The sequence below is a fragment of the Gossypium hirsutum genome, chromosome D11, assembly GCF_007990345.1.
Source record: "Gossypium hirsutum isolate 1008001.06 chromosome D11, Gossypium_hirsutum_v2.1, whole genome shotgun sequence".
Lineage (NCBI taxonomy): Eukaryota > Viridiplantae > Streptophyta > Magnoliopsida > Malvales > Malvaceae > Gossypium > Gossypium hirsutum.
This window is the reverse complement of record NC_053447.1, coordinates 10,422,802-10,441,228: the sequence shown is the minus strand read 5'-3', so window position 1 is coordinate 10,441,228 and position 18,427 is coordinate 10,422,802. Positions and strand designations below refer to the sequence as shown.

The window sequence follows — 18,427 nt, the reverse complement described above, 5'->3', positions numbered from 1 at the left end:
TTCTTGCTAAAAATATGGGTCTAAAATCCCTGCAAAACTTGAACGGTGCCATTATTACTAGCAGAGAATCCACTGGACAGTGAACATGTGAAGATAAGAATCAATTCCAGTTCAGCAGATAATGGTAATTGGACACAAGCTACGAGGTTCTTCGAAATCATCATTATTCTTGTCACTTTCCCTGTATTATTAAAACATCCGGAAAGGAAAAATGCCAATAAAACCAAAAACCTTAACATCTTTTTTATTGTTTAGCAGTTTGTCCTGACATTGCTTATGCATGTATTACATCAGATTTACCAGTTGTGACCGACATTTTATAATCTCCACCTACCACTCCGCGTTTGGTTCTGTCAATTCATCCATCAAGCTGCTTCTGTCTAAACAACAAAAAAGTTAGTGCCACAAATCTGTAATGGAAATGACTAATCCCACTTGATAATTGTATGTCATGCATCACAGCAGCTGTATATGCTGGTGCAAAGTACTATGACTTCTCTGGTTTTATGGCCTGGAATTCATCACATAAATTTCCTAGGCCAATCCACTTGGACCATACTGCATATCTTTTCAAATTAGGTTTTCATTCCATAAATGGTCTTTGGGGTTCCTTTTTTTTGTTACTTCATTATATAACATAGGCTCGTATATTCCATATATGTTTTCTGAAACCATCAGTCAATATCTCTTGCGAAAAGACAATAGATTTCGATTTCTTTTTTTCCCTTAGAATAAATGCCGGGTGGATGAGATTAAATCTCCCTTCCTAGTTGTAATTTTCCCTACTTTAGAGAGAGAGAGAGAGAGAGAGAGAGAGAGAGAGAGCGTGTGTGTGTGTATATAACAAGGCCATCATTTATGATTGTAGTAAAAGAAAACGCAAGCAAGCTAGATATGGGAGTCGTAAAGGGAGGACGTTATCTTCTGGTTCCCTTTTTCACACTTTATATGATTCTTTTCCTCTATCTCCCGCTACTTCCCCATTCAGTCCACTGCCAGTGTACCAAAACCCCCATTATCTTCAACTTTGGCGACTCTAACTCTGACACCGGTGGCTATGCAGATGGTGTAGGACTCAACTTTGCACCTCCCAACGGCCGTACCTATTTCCATCAACCAGCTCGTCGTTTATCTGATGGCCGATTGATGATTGATTTCCTCTGTAAGTTCACGTTTGCCTTTTTTCGCTCTATACATCTTCAACAATAAATCGGCCCTTATTTTGCACATATACTTAGAGATGTATGGAAACTCGTGACAGAAAATGCATGAACCATATACAAAACTCATAAATTGCTATTTTGTTGCACACAAACAAGCTTTCGTCATGACAAAAAGTTCGCAGTATTTCATATATAATAAGACAAATAGCTTTTGTTTTTATGCTTATCTGCTAACTCTGCATTTGGCCACCTTTCTGCCTTGAGCATTACCGGTAGGAAGGGCACAGTGCCACATCACTTCTACTTGGTGCCCTGTTACTTGTATATACGATGGAACCTTTTCTTTTAGATGGATTTCTTCCCCAAATCAGTTGGGCTGATAAACCCATAATTTGATTCCGGTAGATGGGCTTGTTATCTTCAAAATCTTACCGAAAAAGATAGACAGCCCAATCTTTAGCTCACAGTTTCCAGGAAATTTAGATTTTTTGTCTCCACCGACGGACCATTATTTGTCTGGAAATGGATCATTTTGGAAACCAAGGTCAGAAATTGCGTGCTGTATGTTGACCTGGATGCTGAATATTTGTGCAGGTGAAAGCTTGAATACTGATTATTTGACTCCATATCTGAATTCTTTGGAACCAAATTTTACAAACGGCGTCAACTTTGCAATTATTGGGTCAGCCACTCTGCCTAGATATGTGCCTTTTAGTTTGTTCGTCCAAGTTTCTCAGTTTCTTCGATTCCGCTATCGCTCCCCGGCACTCATGTTGAACGGTATGTTCTTACATGAACCATGAAAATTAGCTACTTATTTACAACTCTAATTATAAGATAATTCACCCAACAATATGTTTCTTCTTTTGGTCTCTCGAATCAGGCTACAAAGATTTGGTTGGTGACGAGGACTTCGAAAATGCACTTTATACAATTGATATTGGACAGAATGATTTAGCTGCATCATTTGATAACCTTACCTATTCACAAGTCATTGAGAGAATCCCTTCTTTCATCACTGAAATCAAAAATGCTATTTGGGTGAGTCCTCGCGGAAATTAGATTGGTTAGATAAGTTTTTAAAAGTACCTAAAATAATAAAACCCACCACCCAGTGACTTGTTTCATGTGTCTACCTAAGATGTTTATTTTATTCTTCTCTGTAATCTTAATTGCAGAATATATATGAGAAGGGAGGGAAGAAATTCTGGGTACACAACACTGGCCCACTCGGATGTTTGCCCCAAAAACTTGCTTTGCTTGCCCGAAACGCCACTGAACTTGATGAGCATGGCTGCCTTCAACCTCTCAACAATGCTGCGAAAACATTTAACGCACAATTGCGTGTCTTATGTGAACAACTGAGACGTGAACTGATTAATGTCACCATTGTCTATGTCGACATATATTCCATCAAGTATGATCTCATTGCCAATGCCCCTAATTACGGTATGCTCTCACTTCTCACCGCTTCTGTTTCATGTTACTTGTAGTCGGGAATTTTAGTCTCAAGTTGATTGAACCGTTTTGACTGACAGGCTTTGAAAGTCCACTAATGGCATGTTGTGGCAATGGGGGGCCACCATACAACTACAACGCCAACATCAATTGTGGCCGAACTGGTTACACTGTCTGCCATGAAGGATCCAAGTTCATAAGCTGGGATGGAGTTCACTACACGGAAGCGGCCAACGCCATTTTCGCTTCCAAAATTCTTTCTACTCATTACTCCACTCCTCAACTTAGCTTCAACTTCTTCTGTAACAATATGTGAATTCTGCCTGGAAAAGAGGCAAAGGAACTTAGTATTAAACTGTAGAGAAAACTAAGACACATATACCCCTGGCGTGCTCATACTGTTGTAAACCACAGATTACTTCCATTAATTGTTGCCATTCAATCACATGGCAACTTTTCCTCTCCCATGTGGTCTAATTTGCAATTTACTTGACTTCCTAACTGAGCATTGCACTTGAATTGAAATGAATTGTGTAGTTTAAAACTATCAGCTTCTTTTAATATCAAGAGCCATATATAGGTGTAGGGATTTTTGTGAACTGGTCCTTCATTTTTATAAATTTCCGAGTTTCTCCCTTCTTTGTTAACGTCCTCGGCTTGGCTGGGCGGATGTGGGACTGACACAATGTCAAACCCTGTTGGTGGTTGACGGAGGTGACCCCCTTTTGTGGAAGCTTGAGGCCCACAATTTAATAAGTGTGCCACAAATCAATCTCAAAATTCATACGTTTACCAAAGCTTAATTGGTGGCGCAAATTTGCTGGCCATATATCACATTAGCTGGACTTCCCAGTCCCATAGTTGAGATAATTTGCATAAATTGCTGTATGAATTACCGTTTGATGCATTATATTATATAAATCTAAATTAAGTTGACTTACATCAACTTAAAAATTAAGTGGTTTTACATTTTTTTAGTAATTTTTTATATAGTTTAATATTTTAATAATTCAACCATTGAATTTATCAAGATATTTATAACAACCTAATTTTTGTTAGTATTAAAAAAGTCAATTTCGAAGCTGAATTTGCTAAAACGAACCATATAAAAATTTAATGAGGAAGTTATAAGTTAAACACAGGACTAAGAAATGAGATTATCTAGTAATTAAATTGATTAAGTTGTTATAAATTGTACAAGGACTAAATTAAAAGAAAAATAGAACAAGAAGAAGTTACAAGGTCTTAATGTGTAATTTAATCAAGGACCTTGGAGTAATTAAACCAACTATTTAAACCATGTTATAGTTAATGGTTCATTATGTCATCATTTTCCATTAAATTAACAAGTAAGATTAGCACATTAAATTAATGGTTTAATTAAGTTAATGGCTTTGTTAATTATGTGTATGTATATATATATATGACAATTAGTGAGAGAGAGAATGTAAACACAAACATTTCATCTCTCTTTGTTTTCTCAACCTTTCCGTTTCAATTACATAAGGTAAATATGAATTTTCATTTGAATTTTTATGAATTCTTGATTAGTTGAATTTGGTGTAGCTAACCCAAGTGATGGATTTTTCAATTGTTGAGTTTTTATCAAATTGCCATAAATGAATCTTAGTTATTTTGAAACTTGAAAACATGTTATGCTTTGGTTGGATTAGTTTAGTTTTGAAAAGAACATGATAGAATTAAAGTGGGTGAAGTTGTAATTATGTTAAAACTTGGTGTTTGTAATGGAAATTATGGTAATGTTATTAGGGACTAAATTGAATTGATAGAAAGTTGTTGAAAATCTATGTTGTAAATTGGAAGTTGTTAAGAAATTATGCTATAGATTAAAAGTATAAGGTTCCTAATGAAAGAATATGAAATTAATTTTTGATTCAATACTAAATATCGGGAGATATGAGCATTTCAAATATTATGGCTTATAGGGATTAAAATGAACAAAAATACATTAATATTTAATTATTGTTAATATGGGAATTTGATTGAGAAATTGATATCGTTTTGAAACTGTATTATCGAACATAACGAAAGATGACACCAGAACATCAAAGGCGAAAAGAAAGAAAAAGGCGAGCATCCAATAGCTACTGTGGTTTATGTTTTTTAATTCATTGCGTAGCTAGTTAATAGAAACAGGTTCGAAATATGTATCGAGGTAACTGTATATCACCTTAAAGCTTGAGATGATAAATTTGATATTACGTTTTATTCAAATTGTGTTACATATATTTGACTTAGAAGATATATATACCCACATACATGTGTTTGACGATAAATATCATATATTGATACTTAATTGTGATGGTATGTATTACGATGATGGTTAAATGTGATAAAGCCCCGTTAAACGATGTTAGACGTAGTCCGAGTATAGTTGGCATGTCATAAGGTCATCGTTATTAGTGATTTATTAGCTCCAACTCTTAGAGGATTATGGACAAATATCAAAAGTCATCATTGTCGGGTAATCCAAGATGGCAAAATAAAATAGTCCAAACAAATACTAAAAGTTATCATTGTTGGGCAATTGGGGATGGCTGAATAAAATAGTCTTAATTCCCAAAGAGTCATGGACTTACTCATTATATAGATCCAAGTATTAGTTCTATTGTCTATTGTCGATTAATAGGGGCCGAAAAGAATAAATATTAAAAATGATAATGAAAGACGTTGGAATATTAAGTACATCAATATATGAAATTATGAGGCATTCATACAAGTATTGAAGGAGAAAGTTTTGAAATTATGTGATTATTGACTTTGTGACGAGTTAATATAGTGTAAATGTATTTGATGTTTACTTTGTATATTTGGCTTAGCTTAATTTTATTGTATTGAATTTGAATTATATTAGTATCACTGAGTATTCAATACTTGGGGTATGGTAATGTTTGTTTCTGTGCGTATCTCTCGGACGAGAGTTATCGTAAAATAGAAGTTATACATCAAGTCAATAACTCAATTTGAAAATCAACTTGTTGCTTACTTTGTGTGTTTGTATATGTATAGGTTGGTTTTCAACTTGTTGTTTTGGTTGGTATTGTGGTATATTGGTTGTCTGACATATAATGTCTATAAAGTTGAATATCATTTTGTGATTAGTAGATAATTATGTTAGCTGATATGAGGTTGGTTATGCAAATGATTTAGTCAGGTATTGATGCATGGATTGTTGTGATATTATGATGCTTAATTGCGTTGGCATGTGCCACATTGATGATTAAATGTTGGTGAAATATTTGGGTAAGTTTTAGGTATAAATAAGAATGGTTTGGAGGTTTGAAAATGTGTGCTTTTATGTGAATTTCTCATTCAATCTCGAGATAGAATAAGTTTTGAGATTATGAGAATAAAATTTACCTTATTGTTCAATCTAAAGTTTGATGTCTCGAAACTTATTAAACTAGTCTTGAGACAACCTCATTTATGTTCTGAGATAGAGTGGCCTCTATCCCGAGACGTTCAAATCCCGTAGTTAAAATAGAAAACAGGGGAGGTTGGTCTCTAGACCAAGTCTCGAGATATAAGGGACCTTGCCTCAAGACACAACTTTTAGTATCTCGAGACATGTCGATATTGAAACTAAAATTTTGAAAAAATGAAATAAGGTTTGTCTCAAGACATGAAGACTCTTGTTTTGAGACACAAAATTGAAAGTTGACAATTGAGTTTTGGAGTCGAGTCCTAACTCTAAATTTGACACTTATAACTTCGTAAAATAATAAATTTGAATCTTAAACATTATGAATACATATGTATAAATATGATTGGTGTTTAAATTGAATTGATTGATAAATATGAAGTAAATTTTGTGATTATATTATGAGACAGCCTGAGTTGCCTTAGCAACATAATGTGGCATCACATTCAAATTTGACGATCGGATCAGATCGAATGTAGGGTGTTACAATATTTGTACTTATTATGTATGTAAATTTTTGGATTGACCATATAAAATATTAATCATAAAAAAATTTATGAAGAAATATAAAATTATTTAAATTTTATATCCTCTCATAAAAAAATTACCTAAATCCTAAAAGCAATTGCATAATAGAGCTTGTCCATTATTTTAATTTGAAACACAAATGGCTATAGAAAAATCATGTTGTTGATAAATGAATTAAGAATCTAACTATTTTATTAATAAATTATCGTAAATCAGATTCAGTGTCAACTTTAGAATGAAAGCAATTGAATAAATTAAGGTTAATGCATAATTAGTGTAGTGATAATATTGTTCTCTCTACTCCATATCATCTATAAAAAATAAATTGTACTTAATGTAAACGGGCGTATAGTAAGAGGGGGCATCTTTCTGAAAACTACCTTCTTAAGCACTGGTTGATGTCACTTTTGGTCATCTCCCTCCATGTAACACCCCGAAAGTTCCTACAGTAAGAAAGTGAGATATTACTTTTGATATAGTAAAATAAGGAAATAAGTTGACAAAAAGAGAAATTTTGAGTTATGTCAACAAAATCTATTTAGGAAGTATATTATGATATATTAACTCAAGAAAGGATTAAATCAAAAAAAGTGAGAAAAGTTTTGTGGCCCAAGAGTAAATACTCAAAATTTGAAGGGTTGAAGTGTAAATATGGAAAAATTGAAAGACCAATAGTGCAAATATTTTAAGGGTGGAAGGATCTAGAAACTAGAAACTAAGGAAAATGGATGAATTAAGACCAAATTGAATAAGTTGAAAAAGTATGAGGGGTTAAATCATAATTTTACTAAAATGAGTGATGATTCAATGGAGAAATTTTGAAGGATCATAAGGGGAAAATTGTCATTTAGCAAGGAAGATAATTTTGAAGAGTAATGATGATGTTGGTGATATTTTAGATTAATAAAATAAATAAATATTAGTTTATTAATATTTTTATTTGACATTTATTTATATTTTATTAATTTTTATTTAGTATATAAGGAAAGAAAGATGAAGAATTCTCTTCATCTTTCCATGGTTTCAACGTGAGAAGAAGAAAAGAAAGAAAAAGTTTTTCTTTCTTTACAATTTGGTCTTTTTAGCAAAAATCTACCATTTTTACTTAGAAATCAAAATAATTTCTATAGCCATCAAGAGAGAAAAATATTAAGGAGACTATGCGGAGCTAGAATATCAAGTTAGATACAATAAAATAGAAGTTTGAGGGGAGAGAAAGTCAAGTTAAAGTTTGGTTTCAAGACAATAATGTATGGATATTAAGGTTTTATGTTATTTTTAAGCTTAGTAGTGATAGAAAAGCATAAAAATGGTGTTAAAGTAAAGATTTCTCATGAGGAAATATTGCGTTTTTGACATGTTGATGAAGAGAGAAGTTGAGTAAGTGAATCAAGTGGTTGGAGAAGAGAAAAACAAGAGATTTTGATAGAAAAGAGGTAAGTACCCATGAACTTTCTTGTTATTTAAGGATTAAAATGTGATTTTTGTAAAGTAAGTGGTAATTAAGTGAAATATATATAGTGTGAAATAATTTCTTAAGTGAAGGAGGAAATTATAATAAAAGTACAATAGTTGGGTTATGTGTTAGCAAAAATATACAAAGTATTAGATAAGTGAAATTACGGGAAAATGTGAAATTTTATGGAAATAAGGACTAAATTGAAAGACTTGAGAAATATATGTGGTGAAAACAATACAAGTGAAATACATAGAAATTTGATGTGGAAAATGAGATAGTAGAATTAATTATGTGAATTAAGTGAGAGGTGAAAGAAAAATTGTTTAATAATGAATAGAGAATTTTTTTTTAAAGTGATTAAATTGGAAAGTTATAAAAGTTTACAAGGAAATATTGACAATAAAGCATATGGTGGAAAATAAAAGAATATATGAATTTTGTAATCCAAACTACAATTATTTCCTAAGTTATGGAAATTAAGGGTTAAATCGTAAATTTGGGAAATTTTATATTAGAAATAGAAAAGTGAAGTGCATAACACTTAGAATGAGAAACATTAATGTTGTAGTGAATTTTGGAATATTAATAAGTATTGAATTATGTTATATGTGTTATTAAAAGTAAATTGCTACATTAAATTTTGTGCTAAGGACTAAATTACAAAATATATAGAAGTGATGTGAAATACATGATAAGGATTATTAGTGAATTATGAATGAATAATGAATTTAGAAATATATTACATGTATTAAAGATAGTGAAGATATAAGTATAAGGATTATTGGTGCAAGGATTAAATTGTAAAGTATGTAAAAGCATTATGCGAAAGTGTAAAAGTGATATGTGTGCATGATATAATTTGTCCAAGTAGACGAGATTAGAACTACTAGGATACTAGCGGCATGCCATTAAGGAACCTTAGCGCGCGCTCTGATTATTAGCACGTTAGTGCTCTCCGTTTAGCACATTTGTGCTCTCTATATAGCACTTTAGTGCTCTCTATTTAATAGTACATAATAATGCACCTCTGTATCAGTTCCATATATCCTAAGTGTTCTGTTTAGTCTACTAGGTCTCTGCTAAAAAGGTAAACAATTTTCGTTACAAGGTAAAGGCTTATCTCTGATTCATGTTTGAAATATTGAATTAAAAATAAATTGTGAAAGAAATAGTGAGAAAATCATGAAAATTTACACTAAACAGTGAAATATGATACATGTATAAAAAGAGTAGTAATTTTTATAAGTTGATTTGAGAACTTAAGGACTAAATTGTGAAATAAGTAAAACGTTACAAATTAATATGATAAATAAACAAAGAAACAAGATATTGGAAATTAAGAAATTTAATAGAATTTAAATATCATGGGTACTTACAAAGTCTTCACCGGCTTAACGCGTTCATTGTCAACGCGTAGGTACAGTGATTTTGAAGAGTTGTAATTGAGGTAGTGAACATTCATCTCATCACACTCCAAGTGCCAAGAGGGTATGTTTCAAAATTTTGAATAGAATGACATGTATTTAAGAAGATCAAATGTGTTCCAAATAGTGGATACTAAAATATAAGTTATGAAAACTTTATTTTTTTTAATGTTCAAATATATTAATGATTAGGCAAAATCACTTTGACACCAAATATAATATTCCTATATCAAATTCCTTAAGTCGAACCGGGCATAGGGTGTTACGCTCCACCCACTCTTCTTCTTTCTTCATTAATTAATAACGGAAAACCTCTTTTTCATTTATCTTTTGCATTAAGCAAATGGAAGTTCCTCTTTCCTTAACTACAAATATACTATTTTCTTTCCCATTTTTGTAATGCTAATCGATTAGCTCATGTTTTATACAAATATTACGATAAATAACATTTAAATTTCAAAATAATTAATAAAACATACAAGTTATTACATTAAGGTGTTCAGTTGTTAAAATCATGATATGACACAATATTCCTCTTTTACATCATATATATGATTAGCATTACAACAAAGACAAAGCTGCTCATAAAAAAACTTTACATTTACCTTGTAGGTGGTTAAGTGTTGAAGATATGCAGTTTCTCAAATAGTTGTACACTTAAAAAAAAAAAGTTTATGAACTTGTTATGGTGTTCGCCATTATCAACCCGATTAGGACCGACCTGATCCTCTTTATTTTAATAGTGGTTGTCAGTACAGTTCGCACGTGGTGGATTCACATCATCATGCAAGCAAACTCACACATGTTAATCTTAGAATAAGAAATGTGTTGACATGCATAAAGACCTACTTAGAACATCACATATAAATAGAAAAATTAGTAACTTTTACATTATGCCTCAGTTCTTGTCTACCATAATAGAGTTGAAGCTAAAATAAATAAAGATAATACATTATAAACAGTGAAAATATAGACGGAGATGAACGCATATTTAAATAAACATTAATCAAACTCTTAAAAACAAATTGCAAGTTAATGAAAATAAAAAAAAAAAATTATAACAGCCATTTCTCTCAATACTTTTAATTAAAAGACTCCAACAACTTATGTAAACATCTGTTAATATCCCATTGAAATCCATGAGATACTTCAAATGGACTAGTAATTTTCAAACATTTTCCTATTCTACTTTAAAACAATGAAAATATGGACATGAGTTTTATATAAATTAAATCTATTACGTAACTATATAATGATTGTATAAATTTTACTTTTTACACAATAATCTAGCAAGTATCAAATCTTTATTATGGTATAATTTTAAGTAATATTTAGTAGAAAGTAATTTTAAATAAAATTATTTTTAATATAGATATGATCTTAACCATAATATAATTTTAACATATTTTATCATTTAATTTAAATATAATTTTAGTTATTTATTATATTTTAAACACTTTTTAAGCTGATGTTTGTAATAATTAAGGCTGAATACCAACGATATCGGTTTTTGTTCATCACCGTTAATTTAGGGCCAGTTCTTCATTGCTTAAAAAAAACATTCTGATTCCAAAAGCACTTTTGAAAGAAAAGCTATGAAGAACAAGCTGCTTTTGGCTGAAATTTTTAGCTTTTTAGAAGTGCTTTTGAAAAGCACTTCTGAAAATGAGCTGAAGGGGAGAAGCTAAAAATTTTAGCTTTTCCTCTCCCAAAAGCACTTTTAGTGCTTAATTACTTTTTCACCCCTCCAATAACATAGTATTTTTCTTTTTTTTCTTGGTGCTTAATTACAATTGGGTTAAATCATTAATTAAAAATAAAAAAATATTTTTTAAAATACTAATTACAAATATTTAATGGTTATATTTAAATATTTAAAATATAGTTTATATATTCTAATTAAATTTTATAAATAATTAATATTTATTGCTTAAAAATATTTACAATTTATATTTCATATATTAAAATATTAACAAGTTATAATAATTTTTTTATATTATTACTAAAATATAATAATATTAACTAATTTAAATATTATTTAAATGCATATTTGTTACTTAATAATAACATGTCTAAAATGGACATTTTATTTCTCAAAAGCACTTTACACTCAAATTTTAAACCAAACTTTTCAAAAGCACTTCTCAAAAGCATTTTTCCACAGCACTTTTCAAAACCAATGAAGAACTGGCCCTTATCCTTCAAACACGTTGATTTATTTTTGTTCACCACCGCTAATTTTAGTATCAACTGTGTTAATCTCACCGGGTATACAAAGGAGGCTTGCCTTTGGATGGTCGAACAACACCAATGAGGTCTCTTTAGACCTGTTTTTGCAGTCAATCACACAACAAACTGGTTTTTGGATAAACACCAGTGAGTTGTGCTGAAAATTTCAGCTGGTATAATTGCCTCCAGTAGGTGGACTGTGTTGAAACATTTTCAAATATTTATAGTATTCTAATAACTATAAATGAATGGGTGTAATTAATCAAAAGATTATATTATTTGATTTTTTTTGAAAAATAATTATAACTATTTAAATAATATTATTTGAATAGTTATAATATTAAATGAATAATTATGTGTTTATTTTAAAGACATTATTATTCAGAAAGATACCTATTGATAAAAGATGTCTCTATGAAGAGACATGAAAATTCCTATAAATAGGAATGGGATTTCATTTGGAAAACATACCAACAAATTCTAATATTCTTGATTTTCTTCCTTCATTTTCTAATATTATTAGATTATTCTATAAAGTATTACTGCAAAAATCCTTTGTAGAAATTGAGTTTTTGCTATACATTACTCAGTACGTAGTGGACTATTCTCGTCAATGCAAAACGCAAATAGTCATTGGCTTCATTGTATCCTCGAGGTTAATTTGCTTGGAACTCATTTGCACACCGAAGATAGGTGGAGGCAAATATAACTTTAAAGATAGTGGCTTTATACACGCCTTGGAGCTTTATCCTATTTCTTCTTTTTTTGTTCAAGTTCCGTTCGTGTGTTCGAAATTTTCCTCACCGGAGATTTGTAATAACAATTTTAAGGTTATATTATTCATGATGACTACCACAACACATGAAAGTGGAACACTAAGGGAGTTGGCTTCCAACTTTGTCAAACTTAATCGGTTTGATGGTGGCAATTTTCGACGATGGCAAAAAAGATGCACTTCTTATTATCAACTTTGAAGATTGCTTATGTTTTGGATACTCTAAGACCTGAAGAGAATGAAAACGAATTTGTTTCTACAACCCGAGAAAGACAAAAATGGGACAATACTGATTACATGTGCATGGGCCATATATTGAATGGTTTATCTAATGGTTTGTTCGACACCTACCAAAACGAGGTCACCGCTAAAGAATTATGGGACAAATTGGAGACAAGATACATGACCAAAGATGTTACAAGTAAGAAATTTCTTATCAGTTGTTTCAATAATTATCAAATGGTTGATGGTCGTTCTGTTATGGAACAATTTCGTGATATTGAAAAGATGTTGAATCAATTCAAGCAATATGATATGAAAATGGATGAAATTATTGTTGTATCCTCCATAATAAACAAACTTCCTCCATCTTGAAAAGACTTTAAAAGAAGTCTAAAACATAAGAAAGAGGAAATATCTCTTGAAGCTTTGGCAAATCATCTTCGTATTGAAGAAGAATATCGAAAACAAGATCAGAACCTAAATTCTGAAAATGTCAAAGTGCATGTTACGGAGGAAGTACAGACTACTAAACCATTCAAGAGAAAGTTCAAACAGATTGATAGAGCATCTAAGTTCAAAAAGAAACAAAAGGGCTCATGCCATCATTGTGGAAAGCCGGGACAATTCAAGAATGAATGTCAATTTTTAAAGAAGAAATCATCTTCTAAGGCTGATAATAACGAAAAGTTCGTTGCAATGGTATCTGAAATTAATATGGCACAAGATGATAATACATGATGGATTGATACTGGAGCAACCAAACATGTGTGCAAAGACAAAAGCATGTTCATAAAGTTCACACAATGTGAAAATGACAATGTCTTGTACATGAGAAATTCTTCCACCGCAGCAATCAAAAGCAAATGGTCTGTTGAACTACAATTCACTTTTGGAAAGGTTTTAACCTTAAATGATGTATATTATGTACCAGAAGTTAGGAAGAATTTAGTGTCTGAAAGTCTGTTGAATAATTTTGGTTTCAAACTTGTTTTTAAGGCAGATAAGTTTATTTTGTCTAAGGGAGGAATTTTTGTGGGGGAAAGGTATATGTACGAAAGTATGTTCAAACTCAATATTAATAATAAGAATAAAAATATTATTTCTGCTTAAATGGTTGAATCTTTTTGTTTGTGGCATTATAGATTAGGTCATTTGAATTATAGAAAATTGAATGACATGTATAAGTTAGATTTAATTCCTATTTTTAATAATAATATTGAAAAATGCAATACATGTATGTTGACTAAAATTAGAAGAAACCCTTTCCTTAATGTTAAAAGGAAAACAAAATTGCTTGATTTGATACATAGTGATTTATGTGACATGCATAATACTCTTACATTAGGTGGAAAGAAATATTTTATTACTTTTATGGATGATTGTTCTAGATATTGTTATGTATATTTATTGCATTCAAAAGATAAATCACTTGATAAATTTAAAGTTTATAAATCTAAAGTTAAGCTTTAGTGTGAATCATTTATCAAGTGCTTAAGATCGGATAGAGGTGGAGAATACTATAATCCAAGTTATTTTGAATCCACTGGAATTGTCTATCAAGTTTCAGCCCCTTACACACCACAACAAAATGCTGTAGCTGAAAGGAAAAATAAAGTCTTGACTGAAATGATAAATTCAATGTTATCATATTCAGGTCTTGGACAAGGTTTTTAGGGAGAAGCTATTCTAACAGCTTGTCATATATTGAATAGAGTTCCTAATAAGGAAACTAAAATAACCCCCTATGAACAATGGAAGAAAAGAAAACCAAACCTTAATTATTTAAAGGTTTGGGGTTGTAGAGCTATTGTCAAAGTTCCAACACCTAAACGTAAAAGGTTAGGTGAAAGAGGAATTGAATGCATATTTATAGGATATGCACATAATAGCAAGGCATATAGGTTCATGGTAATTGAACCAAATGATTCAATTTCAATTAATACTGTTATTGAATCAAGAGATGCTATTTTTGATGAAAATAGATTTAATTCTATATCAAAACAATTATAGCCATAACAATTGATTCATTCTTCAAATAAGAATGAGATGTCATTGAAACAAATTGATAATAATGATGAATCTTGTCAAGAATTAAGAAGAAGTAAGAGGATTAAAAATGTCAAAGATTTTGGACCAGATTTCATTATGTTTCTTGTAGAAGGAAAATGTGAAAGTATATGTAATAAGATACCTTATTGTTATAATACGGAATCTGATCCTATTACATTTGAAAAGGCAATAAAATCTCAAGACTTTGCTTTTTGGGAAGAAGCAATAAATGATAAGATAGATTCAATAATGGAAAATCAAACTTGGATCTTAGTTGATCTTCCACCAGGTTCCAAACCAACAGGTTGTAAATGGATCTTCAAAAAGAAAATGGATCTTGAAATATGCAAGTCTAATTGGTTGTCTTATGTACATAATGACTTGTACAAGACCAGATATTGCATATGCTGTTGGAAAGTTGAGTAGGTACACAAGTAATCCAAGTAGTTTGCATTGGCAAGCTTTGAATAGAGTACTTAGGTACTTAAAGAAAACTATTAACTATGGATTGTGTTATAATGGATATCCTTCAGTTTTAGGAGGGTAGTCGGATGCTAGTTGGATTACAAGTTTGGAAGATCATGTATCTACTAGTGGATGAATCTTTATTCTTGGTGGATAAGCCATTTATTGGGGTTCCAAGAAACAAACATGTATTACTGATTCCACCATGGCAGCAGAATTTATTGCATTAGCCGCTGCATCTAAAGAAGCAGAATGGTTAAGAAATTTGCTTTATGATGTACTTTTATGGCCTAAGTCAATTTCACCTATTTCTATCCGTTGTGATAATGAGACTACTCTAGCAAAGGCATATAGCCAAGTATATAATGGAAAGTCTAGACACATTGGATTAAGACATAGTTATGTCTGACAATTAATCTCTGATGGAGTGATCACTATTAATTATGTGAGGTCAAGTGAAAATTTGGCGGATCCTTTGACAAAAAGTCTTACTATAGATGCAGTAAAAAAGACATCAAAAAGGATGGGACTCAAGCCCATTAATTAGAGTCACTCATGATGGAAAGTCGACTCAACGCTTTGTATAACGTCAAGTCTTGAGTTCAATGAGACAATGTACATCATTAGTATGTCACTGTTAGCACTATAAATAAATTCATCCTAAGATTAAAGTGCTAGGTACCCGTAATGATAAGAGAATGATGAGTAATGTATTCTTAATGGACCCATAACATAAATATGTTAGAGTATTATAATTACGGGAACACTCTTGATGGGATCTACCTATGTGAGTGGAAGTGTGGCCGCTTTTAAGAGCTCAAGGGCTTGGCTCTGACAACACTCATTAAAAGAGGACACAGACAAATGGCCATAATAGTGTCCCTAGATATTATGCATTGACTGATGTTGAAATCATTGTGTGAGATGTGTCCGATTAATCAAATGGAATAGTTGGTTCAAAGCTTAGTCTACCATGCAATTTCAATTAACTTTAACATATATTCACTAAGTGAAGGTTCAATCATAAGATACATTCATTTATGCAAATTGATTTTTAAGAATATCAAAGTCTAAAATATTTTGAAAATGGGTGAGATTGTTGGAACATTTTCAAATATTTATAGTGTTCCAATAACTATAAATGAATGGGTGTAATTAATCAAAAGATTATATTATTTGATTTTTTGAAAAAAAACATAATTATTTAAATAATATTATTTAAATAGTTATAATATTAAATGAATAATTATGTGTTTATTTTAAAGACATTATTATTCAGAAAGACACTTATCGATGAAAGATATCTCAATAAAGAGACACGAAAATTCCTATAAATAGGAATGTGATTTCATTTGGAAAACATACCAACAATTCTAATATTCTTTCTTTCCTTCATTTTCTAATATTATTAGATTATTCTATAAAATATTACTGCAAAATTTTTTTGTAGAAATTGAGTTTTTGTTATACATCGCTCAGTGCATAGTGAATTATTCTCGTCAATGCAAAACGCTAATAGTCATTGGCTTCATTGTATCCTCGAGGTTAATTTGCTTGAAACTCATTTGCACACCGAAGATAAGTGGGGAATATAACATTAAAGGTTAATTTGCTTGAAACTCATTTGCACACCGAAGATAAGTGCGGGAATATAACCTTAAAGATAGTGGCTTGATACACGCCTTGGAGCCTTGTCCTACGCCTTGGAGCCTTGTCCTATTTTTTCTTTTTTTGTTCGAGTTCTGTTCGTGTGTTCGAGATTTTCCTCCCTGCATAACATACTGGACAAGAGTTTTTCATTTTCTTTATCCTTCAAAGTTGTGTTTAATTCTTATAACGACACTTGTTTTTAACCTTATAAAAAATAACCTCACCATCCATCTAAGGACGCATGTAGCAGAGAAATGGTTTTTGGGGTTTGGCCATGGAATAGTAGTTTAATATGAAGTACATTCAAGAAAATATCAGGCCACGTGAGGGGCGCCCGGGGGGGGGGGTTCCAATCTTACTGAGACCACAAAAACTAAGTACTGTTGTTGAATTCCCAAATCTCAAGCAACAAACAAAACAATTAACAAATCTCCGGCTCTTACCAGCGACCTAATTACATCAGATCCTTTGCCATCTATGAAATCCAATTCCAAAAGAAAACTTACGGCATGCACCTACCTTACCAACCCACTTCTAACTCAATATCCAAGAGGAACGAGATTCAACATTGATCATTAACATCAATTAATTAAATTTTACATTATGATCAAACTCCAAATGGAGCTTTTCTTCTTTTACCCCCAAAAAGAAAAAAAAACTAGAAAGGAATATTCTATTTGAACAAGAAAATTAAGATGAAGCTGGGGACAGGGTGAGGTTAAGATCCAAACCATCATCTTCGTGTTTTTTCTCCCCTTGTTTGTTGTTGAAAGAGGGTGGAAAGATGATGGATGGTCTTCGAAACTCAATCTCTGCAGTAAAATCTTCCCATTCGAAGCTTGGAACCCAACTGGATTTCTCACCATCATCACCCAACTTACTTATCTTGTTTTTCTTCTTCTTCTTCTTCTTACTTATCTCTTCCTGCTCTCTTTGTATCAGCTCATGTTTTCGCCTATTACGCGCCTCTCGAAAATTCCTTAACAGCGCAAAAAACTGCTCCATCTTCTCCTCTTCTTCCTCATCTTCACCATTCACAACATGATTTTCCTTCTCGCTCGCCATGTCAAAAGAAAAAGGGGAGATTCAGTAATTTTATGTAACGGAAATGGGCTCTTTTCTGAAACTGCTAGTACGATTTTTATCTGTTGTTTTCTTTTCTGCTTACCAATTCGGTCAAATTTGTCCGCCTATTTATACAAAGAAAGGGAAATTCCGTCAGGGTCAGCTGTAGAAAGACAGACTTGCCCAGCCGACGACAAGCTCATTAGGGGGACATAAAAGTCAAAGTGAAATAGGACGCGTGGACAGTGAACTTGGTTTATGGGGTGGGATGTTGGTTGCATGACAACGTAAAGCGTTGGGAGAATGTTGACGTAAGTGGAATGACGCAATATGAAACCAAATCTTAAACAAATACAAGGCTGGCGTGCGTGCCACCAATATACGGCTTTTTTTTTTATAAAACTAACCTTCAAATTTTAATTAACTACACAAATACCTATTTTTTTAATTAAACACGTAAATAATTTAAAATCTACTATGAAAGTTGGTGGAGCTAAA

At 31.5% G+C, this 18,427-nt stretch overlaps 2 protein-coding genes across 3 annotated transcripts; one reads left to right on the top strand and one right to left on the bottom strand.

Annotated features, from left to right (window-relative positions):
• Positions 1 to 347: 347 nt before the first annotated feature.
• Positions 348 to 3,086, top strand: LOC107912300 (GDSL esterase/lipase At1g09390). 2 transcript variants are annotated; one of them, XM_016840407.2, is made up of 6 exons: positions 356 to 927; positions 1,064 to 1,162; positions 1,758 to 1,943; positions 2,047 to 2,204; positions 2,342 to 2,612; positions 2,702 to 3,086. In XM_016840407.2, exons 2-6 carry the CDS (start codon positions 1,147 to 1,149, stop codon positions 2,935 to 2,937), a joined length of 867 nt encoding a protein of 288 aa, XP_016695896.2. In that variant the 5' UTR covers positions 356 to 927; positions 1,064 to 1,146; the 3' UTR covers positions 2,938 to 3,086. The 2 variants fall into 2 exon arrangements, with proteins under 2 accessions (XP_016695895.2, XP_016695896.2); XM_016840406.2 differs by having other exon boundaries at positions 348 to 1,162.
• A 14,323-nt stretch (positions 3,087 to 17,409) lies between these two features.
• Positions 17,410 to 18,048, bottom strand: LOC107912298 (protein NIM1-INTERACTING 1). The gene has a single exon (XM_016840403.2). The coding sequence runs from the start codon at positions 17,927 to 17,929 to the stop codon at positions 17,555 to 17,557; it is 375 nt and encodes a 124-aa protein (XP_016695892.1). The 5' UTR covers positions 17,930 to 18,048; the 3' UTR covers positions 17,410 to 17,554.
• Positions 18,049 to 18,427: the final 379 nt, after the last annotated feature.